Source organism: Aedes aegypti, chromosome 2 (assembly GCF_002204515.2).
Source record: "Aedes aegypti strain LVP_AGWG chromosome 2, AaegL5.0 Primary Assembly, whole genome shotgun sequence".
Taxonomy (NCBI): domain Eukaryota; kingdom Metazoa; phylum Arthropoda; class Insecta; order Diptera; family Culicidae; genus Aedes; species Aedes aegypti.
Genome location: NC_035108.1, coordinates 79,432,570 through 79,447,203, shown reverse-complemented (window position 1 = coordinate 79,447,203; position 14,634 = coordinate 79,432,570). Strand labels below are relative to the sequence as shown.

General features: G+C 36.4%; 1 protein-coding gene across 2 annotated transcripts in view; it reads left to right on the top strand.

The window, feature by feature from the left end:
- Positions 1–14,634, top strand: part of LOC5564718 (zwei Ig domain protein zig-8) — a 1,087,201-nt gene that overhangs the window by 660,671 nt on the left and 411,896 nt on the right. For both annotated transcript variants that reach the window (XM_021841332.1, XM_021841330.1), the window contains exon 5: positions 10,770–10,937. In XM_021841332.1, coding sequence (XP_021697024.1) covers positions 10,770–10,937 — 168 coding nt within the window. The remainder of the gene's footprint in view (positions 1–10,769; positions 10,938–14,634) is intronic.

Here is a 14,634-nt window from a genome sequence, read left to right as displayed (position 1 = left end):
AATTCATGCTCACGTAAGATCAAACAACTACGATCTATTATGTTTTCAGCTCCTATCTTAGGTTATCCAAGTACTACTTTGAATTTAATACTTCAAATCTACACGCATAACCAATGAACTTTCTATCGTTGATAAATAAAGTTGACATGCAAAAAGGCTTACTCAAATATTTCCTACATAAATTCAACCACAAATGCCTTTGTATCTGCTGGATCTACACGCGTAATAAGAGATCTTTTGAACGTTTATCAATAAGGTTCATATCCAAGCAAAACTCGAACAAATATTTTCTTTCAAGTTAGGTGTTCAATAGCTTTCTATGGTTTTCCATGAGGACTGTTGAGTTACTACGAATTTCTCCCGGGATTTATTTAGGGTTTTCTCTAGATAATTCTTCAAGAGATTCCTCCAGAAATTCTTCAAGGGAGTCCTCCCAGAATTCTCGAAGGGATTTCTTCCCGAATTCATCAAGGGATTGCTCCCGGAATTAATCAAGGATGCCTCCCTACATTGTTATGATTTCCCCGGCTCGGTAGAGCGAAGCACCAAGAGCGCTAAAGGACACACACACACACTGAAGCTAGTGCACCAGCTAATCACAAAAAGCATAGTCTCATAGTGCAATCTGCATCTTAAACTTCTTTCCTACCATCTTATGTCGGCCGCATAGCCGTATAACACTATATCATTGTGCTCCTTAAGTCTAGAGGGTACTCACGGTACCGTAGTCTACGCTCCATTCTAACAGAAATTTCTTACAAGGATTCTACCAGTAATTTGGGAATTCACCAGTTTATCCTCTAGTGGCCCTATCAGCAGCTCCTTATGGGTCTCAAAAATTAATTCCTTTAGGGATTCCTCCAATAATTCCTTCACCCGAGCAGGCGAAAAATGCTTAGTAGCAGCATATTTTGATATGGATATCTAAAGTAATATTAATTTAAAATTTTGATATTACCTTTAGAACTTTGCAGTATTTCTTGTGGAATCCCAAAAGGCTTCCTGGTGAAGTCCTTGGAAGAATGCTTGTTGGAATCCCAGAAGAAATTACTTTATGCATATGTTCGGTAATTCGCACCAACCCCTTGCGACCAATTGTTTCAATCCATACCCCTCGAATGAAGACTGCGACTGACAGAGAGCCTGAAAGCTATATTCTGTCATAGTAGGAGACGTAGACGATGACGTCAATTGGAATGATAAGCAGAAAGACTGATATCTAGATGTATAGAATTTAGTTGATTACTAACTGTGGGAGTTTGATTGGAATTAAATCGTCTTAAACCGATAATTATTGTGGATGACCGGCAGAATACCTGTTGGGCCGCAAACTAGAAGATTAGTGTCGAATAGGATTGCAACATTAAGTAGTAGCTATTCTTTGTGTTATTCTTTGGCTACATAGAGTTTGAACGTTCAATTTTATAGATTTGTCAAGTTCGCAAAACCAGGATTATTTGGAGTGTTGGGGACAGCGTAACAACTAGGGTGACCACTGCAAGATTTTTCTGTATGGAGTGATGTAAATGAAATAAACTAATGAAATACACCGCTTATAGCTCTGAATTACATCCCAAACCGTTGTGTTTCGTGATCGATAAGATCCCCAAAAGTTTCCCCCAACAGCATCCTTGGAGAAAATCTGGGTAGAATCACTATAAGAATTCCTGGAATAAATGTCTTAAAGCGAAAATCGTATAGGATCCTATTAAGCAATCCATGGTAAAATGTTTGTCCCTAGGAGATTTACTGGAAGATTTTTTATAGGAGCAATTCTTGGTGGAATTTTTGATGGATTCCCTGTAGTAATTTCTTCAGATAGATTCCTGGGGCAAACTCTTTAAGAATTTCTGGAAGATTTAGGAATTCTTGAAGTTTCGCTTCCCTATCATCCAACTCCTTGACATCTATGAGGACGTCGGTGAGTCAATGGCCTCACTTTATGTAGGTGTCATTTCATCATTATCTGTGGGCGTAACCGGCAACGGAAATTTTCTTTTCTTTTCATCTCGGTCTGCCGAAGAGCGATAAAGTAAATCAGTAGATCTACGAAATACTCCGCTACTACGCAAGGCAATCACTTGAGGATTTTTTTGGATTGATATTTGTAGGAATCGGTTAAGGAAATCCTGATTAATTTGTGGAAGGACCTTTGAAGGAATCTCCGGAAGAATGCAACCTGATGGTTCTGTTTGAAATATCTTCCCCGAAGGAATTTCTGGTTGAATATTTGGATAAATGTCTAGTGGAATGAATGATAAAAATCCAGGTAAAATCCCATGAAGAATTTCTGGTGGAATCCCTAGTATATTCCATGGAGCCTGGAAAAATTCCAAAGTAGAATAACTACAGCAAATCACTTAAAGATTCTGGATATAATGTTTAAAGAAATACCCATAGCCATTCCTATATTGATGACTCTTCAGAATAATCCCCGACAGAGACCTCTCTGAATTTTTGAGTTTTGCCGGAATATTTCGAATTATAACTGGATTTCTTCATCAATATCTGATTCTTTCGTTATCTAAGTTTTGAGAGTTCTGCTCTTCCTTGCTGCGACTATTGCTCAAAAATCGTAGAATTTATTTCCCCCAGAGCCACATAATATGAAAAAAAAAAACAACAATCACATATCCACTAGACTTGCCGGGATCATTCAAAGCATTCAAAGAAATAACACTATATTTCAGCAACGAACTTTGACAGTCGGTCAAATGGTTGCATCAATCATATAAATCGGTTTGACTAACTCGGGGTGAAGTTGTTGGTCAAACCGTCTGAGCGTACTAGAAGTACTCCGTTGAGTACATGACTTTGAAGATTCTTGTATAATATTATACATACATGTGCTAATGAGCCTATTTCTGTTTAAATGTTGTTCATAATCTTTCGAGAGATCACAAATTACGATTGAAGATCTGAAGAGCTTAACTCAAAGAAATTAATTAAAATCTTCAATGGTCGCTGGCGGGCTTCCTTAGCCGAGTGGTTAAAGTCCAAGGCTACAAAGCACAGCCATGCTGAAGGTGTCTGGGTTCGATTCCCGGTCGGTCCAGGATCTTTTCGTAATGGAAATTTCCTTGACTTCCCTAGGCATCGTACCTGCCACACGATATACGAATGCAAAAATGGCAAATTTGGTAAAGGAAGCTCTCAGTTAATAACTATAGAAGTGCTTATAAGAACACTAAGCTGAGAAGCGGGCTCTGTCCCAGTGAGGACGTCATGCCAAGAAGAAAAAGAATTGTCGCTAAACTCAAAACTTGTTAAAATTTAACTATATGAACCTATATGGATGTTACCCAAAATTTCAAGGATCAGAAAGGTTACTCGTTACGTTTGTAGATTACGTTACGTTTGTAGGTTACGATTGTAAACCTCAAAGAAGTTCTTGTACAACTTTGAACGGTCGTTAAACTCAAATCTTGGTAGAGTATGATCATGAAATCCCTTATAGGTATCAAGCACGTTTATAATCCTCTGAAAAATCACTTGTTTAGCTTGTACGTAAAGAAATTCCTGTTTAACCTGAAGGGGTTGTTATACACACACCTTGACGAAATATGTCTTCATGACCATATGGGCATAGATATTACTTATAAAACTTTGAGAGATCACTAGTTATGCTTGTAGCTGTGAAGACCTGTACTTTAAAGGAGGTTTTGGATAACCTTGTATAGTTGATGAATTCAAAACAGGGTATAACCCAACTATATGAGCATGTATGGATATTATCCTAGTTTACAAGATTCTGGAAGATTACTCGTTACGTTTTTAGTTCTGATGACCTGTACTCCAAGTAGTTCATGGGTAACCTTAAATAGTCGTTGAACTCAAATCCTGGTAGCATGTAACTAAATAAGCCCGTACATGTAACTACCTTGTTCCTAATCCTCAGATCATTGGTTACGCTAGTAGATCTGAAGGCCTGTATCCAACGAAGTTCTTGTTTGACGTTGAACGATCGTTGAACTTGAAGCATGACGGAATATATTTGCATGAGCCTTTATGAGTTTATATGTTGTTCATAAATTTTCAAGAGATTTATAGGTACGCCTGTTGATCGAAAGACCTGGTTCCCACAAAGTTCTTGGCTGACATAGATCACCAAGACAAATTAGCGTAAAGCTGGCATAGAGTTTCACAGGCTTTGTTAACCAAGTCTTGTATGTAGTCTTTTAGATATTAGTTTCATAAATTTCGCTGGCTTCAATTCATTTGCGTAACACACATTCTATTTATATTACCTATTCTTTTCACGTATCCCCGACCCATTTCGTAAAAAAAAGTTTTGGGAGTATAACCTTTACAATACTGGGTGCCGACATCTATGTTTCAAAATTCTCTATTTTCGCCATCGTTCCATCGATGAGATTTTCAGGAAAAATCACAAATGAGTTATACTGTTCATTCATGCGAAAAAAACATTTGAATTCTATGGTGGTTCTGGATTTGTTGAGGTGGTGCTACCCCATTACCCCGAATCCCATTTCACCGAATGCCATCACCCCGCATTCCAATGATGACATTTCCGCACGATTTTGTAATTCGAGGTAATGTCATTCGGGGTGATGAGTCGTTCGGGGATTTGGAATTCGGGGTAATGGACTTCGGGTTAGTGGCTTTCGAGGCAATGGGGTAGAATCTCACCGGATATCGATTCCAGTAGGGACCCTAAAGGGATATTTCCAGAATATCATTAATACCTTTCGACGACTCAAAATTAATTGTTTTTAACCTTGAAGCGGGGATTTGAATATCTTTCACTTATCGCTCTCTGTAACAATCTTGATTCGCAACACATCATGAGAATCTGTTTATCATCTTCTGCTACAGCTCTTATTTTATCGAGGGGACGACAATGCTTGACAAAACCCATCTAAACAAGCTCCAACATTGGAGGCTTTGTTGCTATAGAATGTGGCAATTGTTTATCATGGGGATAAATCAAACCACCTACCCCCAATGATAAATTAGCGAGAAAAACGTGTTTTATCATCGCTCTCTCTTTGGAGCTCTCGTTCGCTGCTGCTATCTATCAAGCTTGTTACAACTTTCGAGACATTGAAGATCATGGACCGATTCATAAAAGATCCCTTTCTTCACTTGCATCGATCATGCTTAAAAATCAAATAAGAACGAATTCTGCAATACCTGCTTAGAAGTGATCAAATATTGTATCTTGAATTATAAGGTTTGTTCTGACCATTTTCGGGCGCTTGATGCCAGATTCCGATAGGGCTCGTTATGAATAATTTTGCCACTTTTTTGCCATTGTCGTATGAAGGCTTGAGATTCTTGGTATTTCGCACAAAAGTTGATTGACACCATTTTAATTCTTCCTCTTCTTCTGGCGTTACGGCCCAACCAGATCAAAACCTGTTTCTAAATATCTCACATTACTGACCTGTTGAACATTTTTTTTAATTTGTGTGCAATAGTCTTCAAACTGCAATACGTGACACATTCTGTCAAATTTTGATTAGCTATTTTTGCATTTCCCTAAGAAATGCCTTAGATTTCCCAACACATTTAAACCTTGATCGAAAACTGTCACTGACATAAAAATTTACAATGTTAGCATTAAATTATAACTCATTTGTATCCTGAAAAAAATTATCAAAATCGAGTGAACGAAGGTGAAGTTACACCATTTTTCAATTTCAATGTCGGCACCCAGTGCAGTGAAGCAAAGGTTCTCAACCTTTCTGTATATGCGGCTCCCTTTCAAGTTCTACAAATATTCCACGGACACCTGGAAATGAATGTTCTTGAAATCAAAATGTTTTCAAAAAAAAAAAGAATTTGTTGTTTTTTTATATCAGTTGAAGTAAATGCAATCTAGAATGACGGTCAAATTGAATTTGCTGCAATTACAACATCAATGTTAGACATATTCTTTTAACTTATTTGCAGCATATCTAAATAGATCTTGAAAAGTATTTCGAAATGATTTTATTAGGCATTAGAATCAAGGAACGTCTCTAAAGTATCTTGCCCAAATTCTACAAAATGCTTGCAGGGTAAGTCCTTAGCCAAATGCCAATATATAATACAATAATCCAATAAATAATCCCGCAATTCGTCAAAGAATAAGTGTCAAAGTTTCTCAAGAACCGCCTCAAAAGGTATTTGAAAATTTAAAAAAATCCTCGGATATCTCCAAATAATATATAACAGAGTTCGTGAAGATATTTTTGCCAAACATTGTCTGAAGATGAACATCAACTTTGGCGGCTTCTGTGAATATTTTATGATACTTGCTAATGCACTTCGTAGTACATTATAAAACATGGAGAGAATTTTGCCTGGAACTGTCGGAGAAGCTTGACAGGTAACTGTCAAGAATCAAACTTAGCAGAGTGGCTATCCCAAGTAACCATAAGCACTAATAATGCACCCTTAATCGGCATCATAGATGCTTACATGCATTATAATAGCCCTACAAATGCTTACACACTTTATAACAGCACTTCCGCTGCATAGAAACCCTATTACTGCATCATCAATGCTTCTAAGCCTGATGCATACAGGCATTAAATAAGCACTATATTGGCTTTATATTCGCATACAGGGCATGTTTAAATGCCATCCAGTGTTTTGACAGATATACCACGTGCTTTGTGTTTTCATACAGTGGTAAAAAAGAAGAGAAGATTTATTCTTTCTACTACATTGCAGGTTTTATGCCGGGGAAAAGTGATGGTTTAAATTGGTCACTTTTCTTTCCAAAACTATTCATCTTATGTGGCCGAATAAGCAAAGGAGCAGGACTTCAACAACTCAACAATACGGGTGTCGCAGGTTCGAGACGCAAAATGAGGAAGTTCATCATCATAAAACGAGGATGAAAATGTGGCAATTGCAGGTCCTCAAAAAGATGAAAACCACCAAAATGAATAAGTCTGATACGGAGAAGTACTATCTGAATCATTTTATTACATTTTTGAATACTATTCGAGGTTTCCGGTTTTATTCATTTATTTATTTACCTCGTGTACCAGTTGCTTGGCCGCATACGCGAAAGCTCTCTGGCTGCGTACGTGAAAGCACAAAATATTCGTCCTAAAAACCTGGCGAAAACAGCTGACGTTTCTCACGTGGTCTTTTATCAGCATTAGTGGTACAGAGTAGCAAGGTTATATCTTTGCACTATAATGGCACACTATTTCGCCTTTTCTGGCATTATAATAGCATTATATGCGTATATAAAACTGACATGCATCAAATGATTACCCTATATGCGCATATAATGCTGTTACCGTGCCGCATTATCGTGCTTACTGGTTACTTGGGTAATTCAGGCATATGCCAAAATTCTCATATAAAAATTAACCAGAGATTCTGTTAACTTCGGGAGATTAAAAAAATAAATTTAACAAATTCCATTGATTGTGCATCAAGGACTTCCAAGGATTTAAAAAAAAATCTCACTAGAAATTTATCAAGAAAAATAATAAATATGTCAAAAATGTTATATGCACATTAAAATAATGTGATTTTTTTTTTATTAGGAAACTGATTTGAAATTATCTGTTCATATTTTTGTATCGGTTTGAATTAGACTTGAAGCAGTGAGAAACAATATGAACGGAAAGTTGTGAAAAAATATATTTTGGTCTAAAAAACAAAGGGTCATTGACCATATATTATCAGTACCGTGATAAATCAAAATCCGGACGGTACCAATATCGGAACACTTTGATTATATTCATAAATTGGAGTAAAAATTGAGTGAAAGTTATTACGTTAAATTTTCATTTACTCCCTTTATTAGTAACAATGCTCATCAGTTAACATTCATTTTTGATCTAGTCATCATCGTCAAATAATTAATAAAAATAAAAACAAATAACTCGTTTGTGTCGGAGGTCATTAAGCCGCGGTCCAACTCTAATTCAGGTTAAACGATCGGTAAACGCGCGAACGTATCGACATGGAATTCATTGTGATATTTCTGAATGGAATCTTTGTGGAGTTTCTGACAAGTATCATTGGGAGATTCTCGATAAGAGTCCTTTGGTATACCTGATAGAATTAATTATGGAATTTCTAATAAGCATTATTGTGAAACTCTTGATTAAAATTCTATGTGATAGAAAGCCATATGAAATTCCATGCTTTGTGAGATTCCTGTTAGGAATCTTTGTTAGATTCCAGTTAGGAATCGTTGTTGGATTTCAATCAGGAATCCATTTGGAATTCCTTTTATAGATCCTTGTTTATTGTTGCTTAGAGATTCTTGATGAGTATTGTTGGAAGATTACTAATTGGATTTTGTATATGACTGTTAGGATTCATTATGGGATTTTTTTGTGAGATTTCTGCTATGAATCCTTGCGGCATTCCTGTTAGGAATCCTTGTTGGATTCCAGTTAAGAATTCATATGGAATTCCTAAAAGGAGTCCATGATAGATTCCTTTTAGAATCCACGTGGGATTCCTGATATTATACCTTGTTGGATTGCCTGAAAGGTTCTTTTTCTTTCTGCCGTTACGTACCAACTGAGACAGAGCTTATTTCTCAGCTAAATGTTCTTATGAACACTTCCACAGATAGCTTTCTGTGCCAATTGAACATTTTTGCATGTGTATATTGGTTGGCAGGTACACGAAGGTACTCTGGCAAGTCGAGAAAATTTCCATTACGAAAAGATCCTCGACCGGTGGGAATCGACACGACTCTCAGCTTGGTCTTGCTGAATAGCTGCGCGTTTACCGCTAAGGCTATCTAGGCCTCCAGGCCTGATAGGTATCATGGTTGTTGATAGAAGTCCGTGTGAAATTGCTGATAGAATTCATGGTTAGAATTACTTGGTGGGAATCTCTATTGGATTTCTGGTCAGCATCATATTTATCTCTTTAATACATTATTATTTTTTTCCCAAAGTTTTTGAAAACAAGGAATAATTATAAAGATGATGATGCAGATTGAATTGTGACATGTTTGCTCTAGAAAACTTTCAAATGTTCTCGACTCCTGCTCATTTACACCATCTTTACCCCCTCTCTATATTTTCCATGACAGCATCCAAGGAAAAGTTCGAGATCTTCTCCATCGCACTGCAAATTGTACGTAAACAACTCGGTAAGCTCTGCAACTGTCATTGATGCCGATGGCTTAACCACTCTGCCCAAGTAATGCAAAAAAAAACTGATGGAATTAGCTAATGGTTCTGCTCACACACATTTGACAGCCGGCGTGGGGGAAGGCGAGAAAATTGTATTCACAATAAAACTTTTTCGGGCAGCAGTAAATCAATATTTACTGTTTGCGACCAAGTGATTGGGGGAGAAAAGTTTTCCCATCATCAGTGTGGATGCATGCCATTCGGTTTTTGTGCAGCGTTCCATACTGGGAAATTCGGATGCGTGATTCTAAAATCTCTCGAGATTTTGGCACGCATCCTGGTCCGATTTGAATTCTTCTATGCACAGTTGCCTTCTTGAATATCTAGATACGTTTCCGGGAATATACTAAACCACATCGGATTTGGCCGACTACCTTGATCGGATACAATGGATTGTTAAATTTTGACCAGATTATCTTTCTTATTTTCTATTGATTTTGAGCACTGATTAGGATAGGCAATTAATCAATCGTGGTATTACGATATGAAAATGCTATAAATAATTAATGGAAAAGTGAGACAGATTGTTAGTAAATGGAAAAAAAAGAAAATGTGGCTTTCGAGCACAAAGTTAGAAGTTGGATTCTAGAAAATTGATAATTTCAAGTTTATTTGACCACAATCATACTTTCCATCGTGATGGAGTATATAGTCAAACGCAACCCATTTCGCAAATTATCATCTCAACTGCGTCGTAAAATCCAAACCACTCTGTCATATAACCAATATTGAACCACCCTTCAATCTTATTGAAATGATTCTGTCCCTTCTTCTCCATAAGCCTGCCATAAGCTTACGATTCAGCTTTGACCTCGCGATGACTTTGCTAAGCTACCGACCGTGCTTGCTGCTTAGGTATATTATACAACTTATAGAATCCACCCCAACAACGAGGCCAATTTATTAGTTTATTCAATCGTATCAATTTATTACCGACGTTCGATCCATCGCTCATCTGATGGACGTTGCCTGATTGCCTATCGAAACTCTTCCCCATTTGCTAATTTTGACAAATTCCCATTCATTGTTGGGTCTCATAAGACCCTATCAGCACCAGTTAGCAGAAATAGAGTTAGGGTAAGGTGGGGCAAAATTTTTGTTTTTGTAAATTCTATCTCAATTCATAACAAAAGTCATAAATGACATGATGGTTCGAACACCAATGCTGTTCAGAAAATCGTAATTTTCGGCTAAACTTTCATTTAGTGATTGAATTTAAACAAATGAGAGTATCTCTCGCTAATAGCTATCTTTAACAATCATGATCCGCTCCATATCATGAGAGTCTGTTTAAAGTCTACTGCTACTGCGATATCGTACCTAGTTATAGCTAAGAATGGGTCAGTCTTCTTGCACTTTGCGGTTTTTATGTATTGTCAAGTTATTGATTATACCACTAAGATCGAACTTTTGCCCCACCTTACTCTACATCGTTTTTTTGTTTCTTCCACTTATTCCCCATAATCCTACTTAGTGAATGGACTTGGATTTATTACCTACTATAGCGAACATCACTCCGATAGATTTCCCTCTGTTTCGAAACTTTTTTTTTCCCTCATACATATCAAATAAAATCCCACGCAACGACTTGGTCACATTCTATGTATGGCATTTTTCTGCTCTGCTTTTTTCGGCCAGAATCAAATTTCGTGGATCCGACGGCGGGATTGGCATATCCTTTCGTCCGGAGCGCAGATGTACACCAACGACGAACGGTTCGCGATCCTGCACACGCCCGGCTCCAACACCTGGACGCTGCAGATCAAGTTCGTCCAGCGGAGGGACCACGGCACCTACGAGTGTCAGGTGAGTACCAGGAGGGCAGGGATTTTGCGACTAGAAATGAATAGATTATTTAATGATATACAACTGGGTTTTTGCTTTTAAAGAATTCGATTCTGGCTTGCAGTCTTAAAAAGGGCTCACGAATTTATTTTCTTGGCTCCGAATAGATTATCCGATTATTTTAGAATGGGGCTTGAGACCTACATCGCATGATGAAAAATGTCAAGCTGTGATGAATAGGGTAACGGTCGTATTTTGGACCCCCTAAGGAAGTGATTTAAGTTTTGTGTCCCAATATATTGATTGCACAGCGTAACCAAGTCAAAGAACATGTTAAATTGTAGAGAAAAACTTCCTCTACGAGATAAAAATACCCAAACGGTCATGTAGGATCCAAAAACCGTCGAAAATAATTGAATTATTAAGCACTGTTTTTCATTATTTTGGACACACCAATACATTTTGGACCCTAAAAGTATATATTTTGGACACCCGGCATTTTTTTATCGTTTGGCGACAAAGTCCATGACACTGGATGTATAATATGCTTGCCCATAGTCTAATCAATCGATCGACAATGGAAAACCGAAGAAATTCTACGCTTTTTGTCCAGAAATTTGAAAAAAGTTTTTGTTTACATTTGAAAAATTTCTGACGGCTTCAATTTCTGTGTGTAACGTGTTGTAACGGTTGCATGTATGCACCGATTAAATTAAATTAAATTCAGATAAAATAAACACATTTTCTTTGTACAAACGGTTGATGCAAGTGCGGAATAGTCCTATCTTTCCAAATGGCATGCAAATTGAGTTGGTCTTTCGATTTAAGGTGGGAAATTTGCAGGCAAATGGCCAAGAGGGTCCAAAATATATAGGGGTCCAAAATATATTGGTTACCCTATGAACATTTTTTTGAATTAGGGACTGTTCATTTTATAAAGTGGACACCTTGTGCATGCTGTATCTTTTGAATTTATCTATGAAATTTCAATCGATTTTCTGCACATCGTTTGACTAGTATTGTACAATATTGTGATAATGAAAGTTCTTCAAAATAATTAAATTTCTCACGAATATGGAACAACGATTAGAACGGTCGATTTTTGGACGTTATCAATATCAATGATTGTTAGAAATTGACTGGAAAATTCGACAATTTATATTTTTTATTTTCAAAAAAGGCTTGTTATTCGAAAGTATCATCAACCAGAAGCCTTATGGATAAAATCAAGTTTTTTTTTTTAACAGCTTTACAGATATAATAATATTATTTTTCCCTTATATATTTTGGAGAAAACTATTTCAAATTTGAAGGGAACTGATATGAGTAGAATTTTTGGTTGAAAGTACATCCTTACGGAAGTCTTAATATAGTATTAATATGAAAAATAACTTACGCCTTCATAGAGTTACTTATTTAGTCCCCACGTCACACTTAAAGCACAATAGAAACACAATTGCTTAATTCTTAGAAAATTTTTCAAAGTTCATTGACAATCATCAAAATTAGCAACACTGCTGTAATAAAATCGATTTAATTTTTCACATATTATTATTCTGAGATTACCATTTTAAATACTCGGATAAAACCACTTACAATTTGCTGTAGATCGATAAATATGCGTACATGATTTTGAAAGTATGAGACTTTTTAGTAAACTACCATGAACAGTAAAATTTGTACTTAAGACTATTGTTTAAACGCACGATTTAGCTCTCGTTTGTACAAATATAATTTCTTTAGTAAACCAAACTAATTTTGAACACGCTTTTTTCTTTTCTCTTATGCTGGAAGTGAAAGGATGGTGTATCAGCAAATTTGGCCATAAATGGGTAAATCCCTAAAGTAACCTAATGTTAGAGAATGGTGGAATATAATTGATTAATTTAAAGCTACCTTTAGTCGAAAAGTAAAGAATACAAACATACAATTTGTTTATAAAAATTAGGATTTTGTTTAATGTTAAACTTTGTCAAACAGCTTTTCTTAGAATTTTTGGAAAAACTAATTAGCTCTTCAATCAAAAGCATTTACTAAGATCTTATATTTTCATATCATTGTAGAATAATAGTTGAACGATGCACAGAAAACCAACTTTTGCACGATACACCATTCTGAGGGGTGAACCCAAACTTTTGCACGATGACTTGACTGACTGTTTCATTGATTTTGAATAGATTCCAGATTTTTCCGCCAAAATTTCGTGAGGTCTCTTCAAGGAATATAAGATTACGATTCTAATGACACTTTGATTTAAAATTTTGGTCGATCCAATGCTGAGGAAATTAGATATGATTTTTTAGTGTATTTTTTGAAAAATGTCGCTACTTTAAGTAAAAATTTAGTATACAAAGTTCAAAGAATGTTTTTTTTGGAATAATACATACGAAGTAGGAATAACTCTTTGCCTTTCGAATGTGGCTTAGAGAGTTTCAATTGGACGTGTAATCCCAGAGATATGGACTGAACACTTTTGCATGTTTTTAAGGGGTGAACTCAAACTTATGCACGGGAGTGTACATGCGATTCTCTACCAGTTCTGAAACGAATTCTACAGGAAACCATTAGGTGAATTCCGGCGCATATTTTCTTCGACGAAAACAAAATTTTCTTGCTGGTGAGTAATGAAAGAAAATTTCTTCTCTTCGAAGAAATTGTTCGGCGGAATCCACCTACATGTAGAGATTTTTCTGAAGCGATCCTTGGAGAAATTCCTGAAGAAAAAGCTGTAGAAATCTCTGCAGGAATTTTTGTAGAGATTTTCATAGAGAAATCCCTGGAGGAGTTTTTGGATGATTTGGATACTCTTGTAAGACATGAGGGATTGTCTAAGTCAATTACTGAAGGACTCCTGGAGACATTTCTGAGGAAATCACTGGAGAATTCTTGGAGGTATACCAGGAACAATCATTATAGAGATTTTGCTGGTGGAATCTCTTAGCAAATCCCTGTAGATTTTTTTTCTGGAAAAAATCGATGGAAGAATCCTTATAGTAATATTTAAATGGAGAAATTTCTGGAAAAATCTAAGGAGAAATATCAGGATGAATCCAGAAGAGATTTTCAAAAAAAAAACAATATGTAAAGATTTCACTGAAAAAAAAAACAATATGTAGAGATTTTCTCTTACAAAGATTTTTTAGCATAAGTTCTGATGAAATTCTTGCAAGAATTCATGACAGGCACCGCTCTGGAGAAATTTCAAGAAGAACTCTTTGAAGAATCCATGGAGTATTTTTGGAGGCCCAGAGAAAAAAAATCCTAAGAATCCTGGAGAAATTCCTGAGGATTCCCTGAAAGATTATCTTGGGAAATCCCTGAGATAATTCTTGTCATTCGTGAGTATTAGAACACCTGCAGAAATTCCTTGTGAGGTCCTTGTGGGATTAGGTAGATGAAAACCCGAATTTAGTACTAAACCATTTAATTCCACTTCCATTGACAGATACGCGTATTTCGACCTCAACTGTAAGGACGTCTTCAGTGTTGTGTGCTAGACACGACTTGAAGAAAACCATCGTAAGCACACATTATATATTTAAACTAGGTATAGTCATAACTCCCTAATCTTTTTTGGAAGAATCCTTAAATTTTGATATCCGCCGTCGCAATTGTATGACCCTCTGAAAAGACCTGTTCTGCTACCTTAGATTTGAAATCGTGAGTCATCCCCTTGTCTATCGTCTTCTGAGCTTTTCCTATTTTCGCAAAGTGTTCC